This window comes from Strix uralensis, chromosome 2, assembly GCF_047716275.1.
Source record: "Strix uralensis isolate ZFMK-TIS-50842 chromosome 2, bStrUra1, whole genome shotgun sequence".
Classification (NCBI taxonomy): Eukaryota; Metazoa; Chordata; class Aves; order Strigiformes; family Strigidae; genus Strix; species Strix uralensis.
The window spans coordinates 7508724-7525239 of NC_133973.1; the positions used below are offsets into that span (position 1 = coordinate 7508724).

General features: G+C 38.5%; 1 protein-coding gene across 7 annotated transcripts in view; it reads right to left on the bottom strand.

The window, feature by feature from the left end:
* Positions 1–16516, bottom strand: part of KPNA1 (karyopherin subunit alpha 1) — a 54126-nt gene that overhangs the window by 11114 nt on the left and 26496 nt on the right. For 2 of the 7 annotated variants that reach the window (XM_074854071.1, XM_074854065.1), the window contains exons 7-13: positions 15399–15431; positions 13218–13306; positions 11895–12047; positions 11251–11350; positions 10527–10690; positions 9637–9715; positions 6586–6711 (exon numbers count right to left, since the gene is read on the bottom strand). In XM_074854071.1, coding sequence (XP_074710172.1) covers positions 6586–6711; positions 9637–9715; positions 10527–10690; positions 11251–11350; positions 11895–12047; positions 13218–13306; positions 15399–15431 — 744 coding nt within the window. Of the gene's footprint in view, positions 1–828; positions 1090–1208; positions 1483–6585; positions 6712–9636; positions 9716–10526; positions 10691–11250; positions 11351–11894; positions 12048–13217; positions 13307–15398; positions 15432–16516 lie in introns of those variants that run through there. The other 5 variants (XR_012626799.1, XR_012626798.1, XM_074854082.1 and 2 more) reach the window with 5 other exon arrangements.

A 16516-nucleotide genomic window follows, 5' to 3' on the forward strand; every position in this document is an offset into this window, starting at 1 on the left:
CATAAATGTGAAAGCATCCAAGTCTTACAGCATGACTCTTTCTGCTCCTGCAAGCTCTCACATTACCTTTAACAAATCAAGATTGCAGTCACCACCCTGGCTGGCAGCTGTGAATACAGCCCTACTGCTATGATCTCCTCCTCCTGGCTGGAAATTTCAGTTCACAGAGGGTTCTAAGTTACATGTGTTCCAGTTACCCTGTTTATTGATTCAATTTACAACTGCTTTTTAAATAACATAGCAAATATTTGTAAGCCAAAGCCACTTAAGGTGATGGCCTGAGTACAAAACCACTGCCATCTGAAAGCCAGGAAGGAAGCACTTCAGGTCTCAGATCTAATGGATTTTTATGTTGTTGACACAGATATGTAAGCTTACATACTCCAAACTGTGTATAAAGCAAACTTCGAGCCAGTTTACACAAGGTTGCTACTGCTGTCAGGACAAACCTGCACTATAATGAACAGCACCTTGTTGAAAGGTGTCTCCAGATTTTAGGGTCTGTCCTACAAAAAAAGGTAGCAATATACACCACTGACTGCTGAGGTTTTCAGGTAGAATAAAGGAATTGAAGGTATTCTAGCTCTGCTGCCCTCAATGTGGTACGATGTATGGGATTCACCACATGGTGAAACCTGAAAACAGATTTTGCACTTAAACGCCAACTTAACCCTGAAAGAGATTAATTTCTGACTTTCACTGGTCCCTCAAACACATATGACCTTGTCAGCAATGACAGATTTTGCTCCTAATTGAAACCCTTTTTGAAGTCCTGCCACCACAAACAGCATGTGAAGATTTTAGACCACTCGTGCAAACTATGGCATAAACCAAACACACTTCATATTTAAGTAATGTGATACACAGTTTGCCTGTGTAAACCACAACTCTGTGTGAATCATGTTACTCCTTTTCCATGTCCCCAGCGTTACTGTGGTCTTTCTGGAGAAGAGCCTCTGACAATTCTTACCTTTTATCTCTTTTCCCCAATTTATAAAAATGTGCTTCATTCCAGAGTTTTTAAAACTGACAGGCAATGTATCATCTGCTACACTTGCCCATGTCCCATTTCAGCAAGGATAAGAAACCCTAAAGGAGGAAAAATATGGCACAGATCCTGTTGCTACCATGCCTAGGGGTACTCAGGTTTCCAGATGTTCTTGTGAGAATGTCAGATATATTAGAAAAGAAGTGATAAGTTTCTTAACCTGTCAACAGGAGAGAACTCCTATGATGTCTTCACTGTCAGATATGGAAGATTGTGTCTGATGTACTGCCTTTCAGAGCTTTTCAACGGGTTGCGAAGTTAGACACAGAACATTTTCTGAGGTATGTGATAGCCTTTCATACCCTTCAGAAGGGTCGACAGTCAGGATTTAGCTTCAGTTGTGCAGTTCTCCTTCTGACTCCCAGGAAGATGTAGTTCCCCTTCTCCCTGACTGGGGAAGCTATCCACTGAAGTACAGCAAAGCTGTATACAAACTAGGAAATTAACAAACAAAAACTATACTTAGTGACAATCACGACTGCATCAGGATATACACATCCAACCCAAACCTTAAAAGCACAGAAATAAAGAGGGGAAAGACTGCTGTATTCCACCACGCTTTTCTGTTGCCTAGGCACTGTTGATAACACACTCGTAAAGGCTTTCACTTCCACTTTTGGTGGGGGAAAAAACCCAAACCTCCTGTGCTTTAAGATGAGCTACAAAAGAAAGTTCAGCACGCACTTACACACAGTTCATGCATGTTAACTTACATTGCCTTAGCACTAGAAAGACTTTACTTGATTGTGTTTGAGTGCAAATCTAACGGTGACAGGCTGCTGCCTTACCTTTAGAAATGGCAGTGAAAGCCTCTGGAGTGTGCTACCAAACAGCATTGCAGGCATTATGAAAGTGGAAATGAATATAGAAGTCCTTCCCTCTAACTTTATATTTCTATACTTTAGAGTGGGTGGATGGAGGGAGTATAACCCAATGCAATCTCAAACAACACTAAATATAGCTCTGTCTGTTAATATATGTTAGGTAAAATGCCTATTAGATTTATCAAAATATTCCATTTTCTTCTTGGTGTGCAAAAGGGATTACTAGATTACACCTTAGGGCTTGAGCACTGCTGAAAGCTTCCATAGTATTCTAACATCCCAACTGCTCTGGAGCAAAAACCCACTAGTTACATCAGCTGGTAACTTGCAATAATGTGGTTTACTATGCCAGGCAAACATTTAACTTTCAGGAAAAAAAAAAATAATTACCATGTGCTGAAGTTATTCTTGTCTGATTTCTGTCTAAAAATTGTGCATGTTCAAAATCCGATTAGTATCACGGAGGCTGGAATAGATCTGGCTACAGTCTATGACCTCTAGTAGGAACTAATTGAGTAATTTGGAGGGACTGGGGAGAAAGGAAAATAAATTATTTATTTAGAGCTGCATCTAGTATTTTAGAAATCTGTAAGGAAGACCAATTCTCAAGAAGTAATGTTTTAATTCATCACAATGTGAAATTAATTTAGAGAAAGAAAAAAGTTTTCAACTCACAGATGAAATGGGTTCATCCATGAACTTACTTAAATCAGACATTCTTCCCAGATGGGAATTCTCCTTTGTCCTCACAGCTACTAAAACAGACTAGGCTTTTATCTCCATTTTAGCACATGACCATCTTCAAGAAACACTTTATCAAACAGCATTTACCAACTTCAGAAATTATTTTAAAGTGTTTTTCAGCTCAAATGTTTACAGTGGTTTTGACATTGCGTAGTTGTCTGAAGTAATACCTCAGAGAAGGAGTTTTCTGAGACAAGCAGACACATCAGCTCTGGAGCTAAAAGGAGGTTTCATCACACCCTGCATCGCACATGACATTCTCTAGGTTCAGACTAGAAACTAAAGAATTAGAGCCTTTCTGGAATTTGTTAATACATCTGCGATGAAACCTTCCTTTCAACATGAGATTATCTTTGCAATTACACCTGCAATTGCCAATTTTATTTCCAAGAAGCAGTGGCCTTGAGATCTCCGATCAAGCATGTTGTAAACACTCTCCAATGTCCTTTACTTCACAACTTTCCTCTAACTGGCCTCCTTGTGCAGTTCCAAAAATCTAAGCCTCATGACGGACATGATTTGCAGTATGTCATAATTACCAGGATAGTTATCTCCTGCTCAGAAACAGAAACATTCTTCTTTAATCTCATTTTTATAATTGCCAGTATAGATTAAACTGGGCATGCATTTAGGGCAGCCAGCATTTCACTATATAGCATATGTGTGCTCAGAGTTCAAAGGCAGCTCAATTACTCTGAATGGGGTCTGTGGGATTCTTAAATGAACTATAGCTTTCACTTTTGAGAAGCTGCTTCTCACATTTTTTCCCTGGACTCAAGTAACACATCTACATGCTTCAAACCTTGTCTGTGACATATTCTAAGACAGCTGCTTTAAGCTGGATTCTTTTAAATCTACGTGTATTTTGGCTATTTGGCTGACCCTGTGTTTTCTTCCTGATGCAAGAATCCTGAGAAAGCTTCTGTCCACACAACCACAACAACAATTTTGTATGCAGGTAAGGGGTTTTTGTACTTGTAGAGAATCACCTGCTAGAAATGAAGGTGCAATATTAACGGTTCATAGCATGAACCGTTAATAACTTCCCTCTCCCTGCCTTCCCACATCAGAGCCATTCTAACCTGTTCTCAGTAGAAAGGGGGTTGATCTAAACTGGTGATAAGACACCCCAAAACCTTTAGAAACTACTAAACACACACATGCATAGATGTACCTGATGATTTTATTTAGCTAGATTAGGCAAATTTTGTTTTAACAAAGAAGAGATTATTTTACCCGTACTTGTTTTCAAATGTGACAACAGTTTAGAAAACAGGATTACCAAGGGTATAGTTAAGACTGTCCACCTAAAGCCTCACTTTTACATGTCTGAATAGTGGATACCAGGTGTAAGAATACTGTGCAAACAAGGACAGGCACTTACTCCTTCACTTGAACAGGACGATGTGGTACAGTGAATACTTATGTAGAAGTCACAGAAGTGAATACACTATCGAAATAGCTTCTGGTGCACTAGAATTTAAGTTACCTCAGGACTCTTCACAACTGCATCTTCAGTGGATCAAGAATAGGAAAATAGAGATCCTAAAGTTTTGAAAAAATACTCTAATAACAAACTTTCTGTTGGCACTTCTGATACTTATTTCTTTATGGAATGACTTGTGCGGATATCTGATTTTCTCAAACTCTTCTTTTTCTTAAGTCTGCAACATTCCTATATGATTGTGCATCCTGAAGCAACTCTCTGGTATGAGTTGGGAAAAATCACAAAGTTAAGAAAATGTATTGGGCTGGATTGTTCCCCAGAACCCTCTTAGACTTCCCAGGAAAAGCTGAAATGGCCTTATAGAGAGAAAATACTGCTCCTCCCTGTTTCTAAGGTGGTAGCAGCATGGATAAAGCAGCCAAAAGATTCTTCACTGCAAGAAAAGCAAGGCAAAAACATTTTTACCTTTGTACAAGCAGTAGTAACTACCTTCTCTGCACTGCTAATTGCACAGCAATTACAACTGCTGATGCAAGAAAAAACAGTGGTACAGTTGCTGATTTTACACAGCACTTTTTGTTAGAAATTCAGCTAATCCACAGATTAACACACAAGCCACAATAGAGGCAGAATCAAAATTCTTGGAGCTCTACCAAGGTTAGATTAAGTAACCATATCGTCCTCTGTATCTGACAAAACACATGATTTTCGATGGTAAAAGTAAAATCTTGACTGAGAAAGCCAGAGCAAATACAACTGTAGGAGGTTTCTTTGCTCACAGTTCCACTTTCATCTTAGTCACATCGTTACATCAGACAAGAAGGACCTACACAGCTTTCCATCTTACTAGGTTTTGTTTTCTTGCCTACTCATTTCCTAACATAAGCATCTCTGAAGTTAGATGAGCATTCACTCTTAATTCCAGGAAGTTTAGCAGAGACCGAGTTATCTTCCACAAAAGTCTTAAATTCCTATGCTTTCTGAGATGAAGACCTCATTTAAGGTATTAAGGCTTTACACTGCCCCTTCAGCAGCTGAATGGTCTTTGCAAGTGCCGCCTGCAAAGGATATGATATACTTTTCCTCAGGAAAACCATGCAACCTTTTTACAATCTCCTGCGAGTTTTCTGCAAAAAGAGAAGTAATTCCATCCCTTCGGTGAAGAGGGAAAACCACTTCATGCTAATTGTGATCATAGAGAATGAATATTCCAGAGCCATCAGATATAAGGCTAGCAAGTGTCAGGCTGTCTTCCAAGGAAAAGGATATGGAGGAAAGAAGTACTCCTTGGCCACTTTTGCCAATGTATTATGGGACTTGGTTTACTTTCTGTGCGAACATGCATTGTTTCTGCCTGGTTACTAATGAGTGAGATAAGTATTTCTGATATTTAGTACTTCTGCTATTTATTTCTATTCCTCAAAGAATATACCTTCAACTGCCCTTTCACGCATCCTCTGCCATCTCTGAAAATACTCTCTGTATCCAGTGAGGGAGAAGAGCATTGAGAAACTTAACTTCTTAAATTTGATTTACATGAGGAGACTTTCATTCAATTGACTTGATGGGAACCTTATATATTTATCAGATAAAGCCTGGTTTCAATACAATCTGTTTTTCCATCACTTCTAAAAAAGAGAAGGCATTGTCCTTGAAAGACAAGCATAAAACTCCCCTAGTATTAGCTGTTCTGAAAACACTCCATATCCAGGGAAAATAAAATATATTTATCAGCTTCTTCTTTATCTAGTCAAAGAAAAACTTTTCTTCGGGGAAGAGATAGTCAATCTCTCATTTATAGCATCTGGAGACAAGTCCTGGGATTCTCCCTGATGACTGACACTAAGTCCAGACTCAGAATAAAGATGTGGTCTTTTGGAGGCCTAATTGTAAAGGCTGACAGAAGGGAGTAACACTTTGATTTGCTTCTGTGTGCTACCACTTAACATGAAGGGATTACAAAATTTGGTATAAACAGAAAGGACGAATCCCAAAGCAACATGTTAGATATTCAGTTTAATAAACAGCAATTCTAGATTTGGCTAAGCACAACTGCCTGTATCAGGAATTATAAGAAAATATAAACAGGAATAAAGAAAGTATTTTACAACGTAGTTGTCCATATCTGGTGGTGAAGTTACTTGATTCTCAAAGTTTGTAGCTTACTCTTTTCATACTTGAGAATTTCTGTATCTTAGTGATTGTCAAAGGCATGAAGCCAATTATTTAAGACAGTATGAGCTTAGCCTCATGTTGTCATTCTCTAGCATGACCATCTCCGCCCTTATAATCTGTAGATGATTATAAAATTAAATAATTTGAATTTGAGAGATGACTGGGCCACTGAAATATTCTAATTATGCACAGAGCCTGTAACATACTACTACTTATATGTAATTATATATCTGTGACTGTGCATGCATATAAATATGCACTTTATACACAAAAACCAGTGTACCGCCTGATGTGTGTTTCTTCTAGCCTGCAAGACAAAAATTACTGATCATAGCTGAAAAGGTTACCTGGATCTGGGCTCTGTTTCCAGCTGTTATATTAGATATTGTCCAGCATGCTTCCTTTTTGATAGATTCTTTTGGGCTGCTTAACAAGTGCAGTAAACTCTGCAGGGCTGAACAATTCAGAATTACCTGAATACAAAAGAAAAAAAAAAAAGGGGGGGGAAAAATCCACAAAAACACAAACAAACCACACCTTAGAGGATATTTAGGATAAAGAATCACAGGAACAAGAAATACAATGTCTTCAAAATCTAAAAAGCATATCCCATCAGATGATCCCAAAAAACTTAAAAAAACCCCAAACATAAACAAAACAAAACCAGCAAGATCTACGAAATAAATGTTTGCAGAAAGCTAATGAGCAAAACAGCTGAGTAATTCAGGTAAGACATCATGCCTTCATTATGATTTCAGTGTGACCTGAACACAAGAAGATACATTACGACCAAACAAAAATGACAGTATTTTGCTGTTGGCTTGTTTTCTGTATTCTTTTATACTTGGAAGCTCCAACTACTTCTGTTTTCCGTATCAGCTGGCACAGTGGGGCAGACTGATGCCAGCGTTGTGTCCAGTGACATTATGAATGGGCAGTTCTTATTAAAAAAACAATTGTAAAAAATTGCCATTTTACAGAGCAGAAAAGTTGCCGGAAAATCTGCATTTCCAAAAATCAAAATTTTAAGTGCCCAAAATACAAGAGAAAACGCCCCAGAACTGTTATTAAATGTTACAAGATAGAATATTTAATTATGTCATGTGTGACAGTGAAGGGCTTTTTGACCCTCTAAAAGGACATAACAGGATTCAATGACTCAAAAAAATTTTTTTTTTTTTCTTTTTAATTAAATTCCAACTTCTTACAAGTAAGTCGGAAACTGGAAGAGCCTACCAAGAAGCACAGTAGTTTTTTGCCTTGTATGGCAAAAGCAGTCAGCTTAGAAAGAACAGTGTGGTAATAGAATTTCATGAGAAATTCTTCAGTTTGTGGGGGTCAAAAGGATGAGAGAGTCAAGCTGAATCATGGTGATGACTTCTGATTGTGGGATCTGTGGACTGAATTCTCTTGCTCATATCCCCACACAACACACACCTCGACACATATTCTTAAAACCTTTCTACTCCACATTGATTAAAAAAAGCAAAGATTATGGTTCAGCATTTTATCAGGTAACTGCTGGGACAAATTATCTTTTTCTGGATGCATACTATCTATGGGTTTGGCCATCTCCAAGCACTGGCAATTAGTAGTTGGAAATGAGATGTAAAGCAAAAGTGGGTTTGTGCTCTGAGGTTGTACAGGGAAGTTTCCAGGCAACTGGTCTTGTATGTTGCATTCATATTCAAAAATGTATCAAACATCAAAGCTGGGCTCTTCCTTCTGATTAAGGATTTTTATAGGCATTCTGTACCCCTCTTCAGCATACAGCACAATCTGCAGACAGGACTATAAAGCTATCCTACTTACAGAGTTCTCTAGAATTTTAGGAAAGCTTACGCTATGCTCCTCTGAAAAAACTGTGCCCAACAAAAAAGTTTAATCATTTTCTTGAATTAAAATCTAAGATTTATGCAGTATTTAATAACCTGCATTACATGTGATTTAGTGATCCTTTGTGGATTTGTTTTTCATGAAACTATGAAATCACAAAACACACCTCAATCATTATGACTGATCTGCAAAACAGATGCCACTGAAAAAATACAAGAACGCCTATGCAATTCAGCTACCCAAAAATTATTGTAACAATCAAAGAATCGTGTTAACCTCCTCCTAGCAATAAGATATTCAGTGTCCTGTTGCCGCTAACTCATCTTTATCTCTGATCTGTCACAGAACTACAGAATTCCGAAGGATATATTTTTATATATATATATATAAAAAAATAAGCATTGCAAGAAGCTTCAAGATTAGGAACCCAGATTTTAACTTTGGCATAATTTACATGGAAGGAGCAATTTAACACTTTGAACGGGGAATCATAAGCTTCATGCATCGACACCTCACTGACAGTCTCTTTTCTCCACACTCTTCACATCATCTCATACCTCTAACTGCCACCACTGCCTCCCAGATGTCCATTTCGCTGCCTCCACTACACACACCTCCCCACCTCCCAGCTACTACCACTTCTTGATCCCATTTCTGCTATCAGCTTTAGCAGAGTCAACAGCCCACCACAGCAAGCCTCTTTGAGCCTGTCACTTCAATCCAATTTGGTTGTGCATTTCCCAGACAGCTCCGGACCACATGGGCATGCTTTTTAGTTTGTGAACTAGAGATGGAGGCCAAGAGTCAGTAAAATTTCAAAAACTGTAGCCTACTCTGTACTTTTCATAAAGAAGTCGGAAAAAACTTTAACATAAGGTACAACAGCAGAAGCCCGGAACTGAAGCTTCTGCCCTACATGTAAAAAGAGACTGCCACCAGCCAGTGGATCACAGGTAACACATGTATGCAAGGCACAGACTCTCTGCTCCCACAGATTTTTAAAACTGCTGGGAGCTGCTGTCTCTTGCAAAACCTACCAAGAAGCAGGATGACAACCTAGTGCCTCTGAAGCACCAGATTTCCTGGCTCCCAGTTTAATTCCCATACAGTGGTGGGAGTCACTGCCTCCTATCAATGCTTCTCCAAACACATGCCCAGACACAGCTACATACCATCGAAAATCTGACCAGACACTCGGTTTTGGTATATTCATCATAGACTGTCAACAGCATCAAATGTGACAGACCTTCGATGGCTCTACCACGGCACATTATTCAGCATAAAATTCAGCCTAAGAGGCAGACTTGCTTTAAACAAACCAGGAAAAACAACTCAAAGGGTAATACTCAACTATATACAAATCCCAGACGTAGCTATGTAAGAAACACCAGTTTAAGACTGAACAGAAAAGCTATGAAAACCACCACGTTTTGAGGCAACTAGTGTCATCAATCCTTCACTTTCAAATTCCAAAAGGAACAAGAGGAGGTGCCTGTGAATAGGTTACCACAACTAACAGAAAGATGAACTGCAGTACAACACAAGAAAAAGTGAATTCATACCTGGGTCTGGATATCATCTCCTGTGACGATGTTCCCAACAGCTCGTAAGGCAGGAGATACAACTTTGTAGTCATTGTGCCTAAAATTACCAAGGAAAGATCTAAGTGTTAACCATCCTGAAGCATCTCCATCTTTACATTCTCAAGGAAGGAACACCCATCAGCCAGGAGAAAACTTCCCTGCTAAACCTGACTTAACTCTCATATCTGAATCAAAACACTCTTTGACTTTAAACTAATGGTAAGCCTTTCTAGGGTTTCTAAATATTTAGGCCTTTAGATATCATTCAGCAGCATAAAAATAAAAGATTAAAAAATGCAGTTACTTCAGAATATAGGCATCCTTGGGAGGGAAAAAGTAGAAACACTTAATGTAGCATGCACAAAGGCAGAGAACGAGACAGAGGAACACTGATAGACGCTGCGTGTTTAACCCATACAGCTGTTTGACCATCGTCCATCATCATATTCATCCCTCCATCATCATTGTTAAATCAGGATTGGAATAGGAAGGGTGAAGTAAGGAATTTTTTCTCAAATTAAAACACTTCTTTATAAAAAGATACCTTAAGTAATACATTCTATTCATTAATGCAGCATCTGATTTGCTTTAATCTTAAAAGCCAGTATATATTCAGATTTTATAAAAATCAGCAATTATGTGCAGGAAAAAAACCTCTTAAACAGCAAAACTAGTACAAGAAGAGTTCCATTGTTTCTGTTACTCATGACAAATAGAGAAGACTGAAGACAGATAGGTAAAATTAAAACTCAAATCTTGCTTTCTGGAAATTACTACATCTCAAGACATATCTAATTAAACTTCCTATTGCTGGAATCTTGGTTTTAGGGAAGAGTGCATAATGCATTTGCTCAGAACAAGTTTCTTACATTAGCAATTCCACAAGTCTTCTGCAGACTCCTGCATCAATCACAGCCTGGATTTTATCATTGGGGCCATCAGACAAATAGGACAAAGCCCAGCAGGCATCAGCTAATACATCTGTATCATTAACAAAGAGCAGCCAGGAAAGCACACTAAGACAAGGTGAAACCTGTAAGACATGAAGAGGAGATACAGACATTGTGCAATTAAAACGGCCAGAAGATGTATTAACAAGTCAGTTAATTTTGTATGTGACATTACAGGACAAGGCACTGCCATCTCAAGGATCAATACTCAGAAAATTTCAGACCTAGGGTTGCGCTTCTGTGCAGGGCTGTAGCTACATAAGCACAGAGGAGCATGTCAGCAGAAAACACTGAGAATTCTTCAGCCTCTACAGTACAACGTCTGGCAACTTAAACTCATACTTGTCTGCTAAGATGTGCCATACTTTGCACTACAGGAGCCAAGACGTACAGAGTTTTGTTCTGCTGTGGGATGGACATCTCCAGTTCAGGAACAGTAACAAAAAGCTAGGAGGCAGCTATATTAAAGTAGTTTATTCAGTAGTTGTGAATGTCTGCCCAAAGGAACATTCAAAAATTTCATGTGCAAGAAGCCCATGCAAAATTCTGAAATGTTTCTGCTATTTAGTTTAAGTTTCACCACCCTTATTGCTTATTTGGCTACCATCACCTCACAATACATCTCCTTTGAAACACCTCTTACCTTGGCAAAATCTGGAGGAGGATTTTTCCCTCTGCAGAGGTTTGATAGAGCCCATACAGCATTTCGGGTCATAGTGAGACGGTTCTGTTTTGAAAGCAATCTAAAACAAACCAACAAAAAATTCCAACCTTTGCTTTTTAAAAATCAAAGCCAGGCAACCATGTAGGGCCAACCACATGAATCATTAAAATAAACTCAGGACTACATTTTAACATACACCAGCGCAAAATATGCTAGATTTTTTTCCTATAAAACTACATCCTGAGGAAAAATATGTTTGTCAGCTGGATACTAACACATGTGCTAGACACATGAATCTTAGTATCCTGACAAGACAATAATCGTTACACTAAAAGTGTGTTCATTGAATTGCTTAGATACTGATGTGGCAGATTAACAGTCATAAGGCACAAGAACTGTGACAAAATTAAGTAGAAGGAAGTGCAGGTAGTTTTGGAGAATACTCTTTTCGCTCAGCTGCATTTTTATGTCAGTCTCAGACTATCAGCCCCACTTTTACACTTTTCTACGTTAACTTGGGAAGGAGAACAAAACTTATCCTCAGGAAACGTGTGTAATTGGGTTTAGGGCTTCCCAAACATTCAAGACAGTCACATATCTCACAGCAAGCACCATTCACAGACTTTCTGTGCACACTGGCTCCAGTTCTGGCATACGAGAGCCTTGCCCACTGGATTCCTGTTAGAACACAATTCTGCAGACCACCCCAAACCAGTCTCTTCCTGCAGTTGTTAAGGGGTGGCATGACACCAGCTGCAGGGTTCAGCTTCTGCTCCCTAAAACAGAGGAAGCCCAGCAACGTGATGAACTGCAATATTGACACCTTCATGAGATCTGTACACCAAAACTGCCCTCTCACATTAGGACTATCCCTGGCATCAGCCACTGTTACACTGTGAGTCCCCTTATGTGAGATCAGTCCTAGCACTGACAAAGATGCGTGTGGAGTTCATTAATTAAGCCACTGCGAAGCCTCTAAACAAGGCATCTTCCTGACAACTTAGGAAAGACTAGCCACAGTGCTCTTTGGCCTAGGAGGAATGCAGTAAGGCAAGACCTAGTTTTTCCACAACTGTAACAGCTCAGTTTCTTTTTCTCATAGGCACCCCACACTGTACCAGTGTCTTTACGAGAGCACTGGAGAACTCCACTGCTGCAAACAGAGTTTGTGAAGGACAGAGACCGAGTAATCCTAATTTGGACATGACAGCACAAAATGGTGTCACTGCTTCAGCAATAATATGTTCCTTCAGCAGAGGACCATCAAGATAATTAGCAGACTAGAGAAATGACACACAACAGGAGGGTTAGAGACCTGGATTTGTTCAGCCTTAGAAGAAGACTGTGTAAGGGGAGATATAACTGCTGCCTACAACAGTTTAACAGGTGGATACAGAAAAAGAGGAAGCCAGATCCTTCTCAAAGGGGCACAGTGACAGGACAAGAGGCAACCATCACAAGGTAAAACATAGAAAATTCTGGTTAGGTATCAGAGCACTGTTTTTCACCATGCCATGGTCAAATACTGCAGCAGGTTGCCCCAAGTGGTTACAGAATCTACCTTTAATGTTCCAAATCTGACTAGTTAAGTAGCTGAGCAATCTAATCTGATCTCACCTGCTATGAAGAAGGGCTTTGCCTAGATGACCTCCAGAGGTGCCTTTCAACTTATGTTATTCTATGACTCTATAATAAGCCCAGGCATCCACCCACTCTGTATAATAAAATATTGTATCTACTAAATATAGTAGAATAAAATAGTTCCAGCTTAGCTACTCCTAAAACATGTTTCCAATTTAGCTCCATTACAAAAGTAGTTTAGGAGCTCCCATTAAAAAGTCTGATTAGTCCATAATAAAATAAATCATTATTATTCTTCCAAGGCAAAAAACCTTCAGTCTTAACACTCAAGCAAAATTCTGGAAAACACGTTAAAACAGACTTACTGCAATAAAGGAGGCAGGATATTACAGTCCAATACATAGTCTCTGCACATAGTGCTGTCTCCAGCAATGTTGCCAAGAGCCCATACTGCCTGCAATGAAAAACAGAATAGTAATGGCTTTTATTCTCACAATTCAACCAGTTCAGTGTATGTATTAGAGTGGGAGATACTCTGTTCTCACTGTTAGATCCTGGACAACGTACAGAAGGGGAATGCATTCTGGTTCAGTATTACACATATAGACCTGAGTTCATTATATGATTCAGGAATATTTACACAGATCTAAGAGGAATACAGCCAACACGTATGTCTCCAAAGGCTTTGCAGGCAGACATAACCTTGCTCTGTCCACAATGTAAGAGATGAGCTTATCTCCTCAGGCTTAGGAACATACTAATTCTACACCCCCTCCTGGTTCAGAACTGGTTCAAGTCCAGATGTTCATAGAACATGTCAAGTTTGTATCTATCCAAAAAATGTGTGTGGAACAGCCCATATTAGTATTTCCTAAGAAGCCATAAAAGCATGCGTCACTTACACAGTCATATTAAGAATGCCAACACCAACTAAGATGAAAATGAGAATCTATATGCAAGATAAACCAATATTCAGAATCAAAGAGTTCAAATGGACAGTGGCATATATTCTTTAAGAGAAAACTACACAAGACAGACCAGTGTTGCCTATTAAGACATATGCACGGCAAAATGCAACAACAGGTATTTTCTCCCTTGGACATCAGTACTACTGTAACCCTTCATTTTAAGAAGAAAAGATCTAAAATACCACAAGATAATTAAAGAAGCATGAAAACCACCTTCTGTAATATGATGAGAATAAAAGATTTAATTGGTTTTGATTTATATGTTTAGGTCAAGTGGTGATTTAGATATCACTGTCCAGTAGTATGAGAGCTATAACTAAAAAAATTAGAAGTAGTCTGTATGAAGTATAAAAAACATTCCATGAGATTTACAGACAATATTTTGTCACACAAGAAAGTGTATGGAACTCATATTTGCTATTTATTTCAAGTTAGCAGAAGGCTAACTACCAAATAGATACATGTATCTACTTATTTGGTAAGACCCATACAATGTCTACATAATCACTGGAAATACTTCCAATACTGTATGTAGAAGACAAAAGCAATCCTATTTATCATGGACAGCAGCTGGATGTCCTCCCCAAATTTCTCTTCAGTTGAAGACTGTGTATTTATCTGCAGTAAAATGTGCTACAGTGCGTAACTATTTCTCCAACTGAATGTAGGTAAGTTTCCCACACAAAATAAAAGATGTTTTTCTCTCTGTATCTCTACTTGAAATAAACTACTCCTCTAAAAAAATTGACAAAATAAGCCAAATTTGTTACCTAAAGGAAATTCTCGGATAATCTGAAATAAACCTATTTATTCATTATCCATATGATGTCAACTGATTTGTGCATTAGATTTCTACTGTAACATGTTTTTAAATGGTGGCAAAAAGATGCTACTTTAGAAAGCAAAATCCAACCACTGCAGAGGCCTAAAACCACTAGCAAATCCTGCAAAATTAATACAACTAGAACCAGATGTAGATCCAAAATGTAGATCCAAAATGTAGATCCAAAATGTAGATCCAAAATGTAGATCCAAAATGTAGATCCAAAATGTAGATCCAAAATGTAGATCCAGATGTCAGCTTGCTAGATACAAAATAAAAAGATTCCTCCTCTGTACCAGTATTACCAATAACACCATAGATTGATTGGAAGTCCCTAAACTGCAAGTTGGTAAGAAACTAGGAGACTATTCTGGGGAAGGATTAGTTTGTTTTGTTCTCCTACTGTTTTCCAGGCTTCTGCTGTCAGCTGCAGTCAGTGACAGGGCACCAAGCTATACTGACCTTTGCTGTGAAGCAGCACAGCCATTACTATGCAATGTCCCCCCCCAAACTGATCTTAATCATGAAAACTTACTTTTCATTCCAATTCTTATTATTTTACAACTGTTGTGACAACAGTTTGTTTGAAATAAAGTATAACCTTGGGTCTGGCAGCCTCATGGACTCAAGATGAAGAAGTCAGCTACTGGAAAAATTTAGCTCTCTTATGTCTCTCAAATGTCTCTCAGAGACATTTTGCCTCCTGCAAAATGTCATTTGTATCGGAATGATAAAAAGCCACACTCGTCACTCACTGTGATGCTTGTATTTCTGCTGCAATGAGAAACCTGCGGAATGAATCAAAGATTTTAGCTGGCCCTGAAAAAATTTGTGGATCATCTAAAAACATTTAGAGGTGAAAATGTTAGAATTTCCAATAATTTTCTTTTATTGAACACGTGGGTAACTTTGTATGAAGATACAATCTTCTTGCCTGGACACCCTTACACATGTTAAAACACCCCTGGAAGCCATATTTCACTTGTCTGTGGACTTTTGTTTCTGCCATTATAGCAATATCTATTTTTAGGGTTGACAACAGTGATAATCACTTAATCCAAGAATCCATTCTGACCCTGAACAACAGACTGCTTTTGCAACAGCAAATCTCACATCAAAAAGTCTGACCAGGGGAGTCAAATAGCATCTCTACTGCTTTCCCAGTCTTGATTTTTTTTATGGCAAGAGAAGTCTGGCCAAGTAGTCTGGTATCACAGGACCTGGTAAGAGAGAATGTTGTAAGAAATCCTTGTAATGGTAATGACTGATAGTACACAAGATGCAAAGAAACTGAAATATCTTTAGAAAAGTATGCAAGGGTTCATTCAACAAGATATCTTTCCTTAAGGAATTACTTCAGCTCTTCAGATAAGTGAGGAACATAAGTAAAGCTCATTTAAACTCTTCTCGTCAGACACTGCTATAAATACAAAGCTCTGTCATGGTTCCCACAGATGACATGTGAACTGGTGTCTTCAGGGTTTGTTTGTCTGGATAATGTTCAATGATTTCCACTGCTGCTTCTGCACACTCCTCAAAACACAAATGGCTTGCTTCCCATAACATTTTGGCTTCATTCTACACATCCCAAATGTTTTTATCTTCTTTTCTGGATAGTTGCAGAAGTAAAAGGATATTTAATTCCATTAAATTTCAGAGTTTATGAAATTTAAAAAAAATTTTACTCTAAAAAAATTCCATTTCAGTACTTTCCAATATCTACATCCAGACCTGAAGATGAAAAGAACCTGTAATTTTAAGATGTGTGAGCTGACGTTTCAACCAACATCTTGAGTAGCAACGTTGTGTGTGAACTGAAAATGCAAATGCTGCCTTGTCAATTGACAGCATCTATTTTTATACACCTGTATAA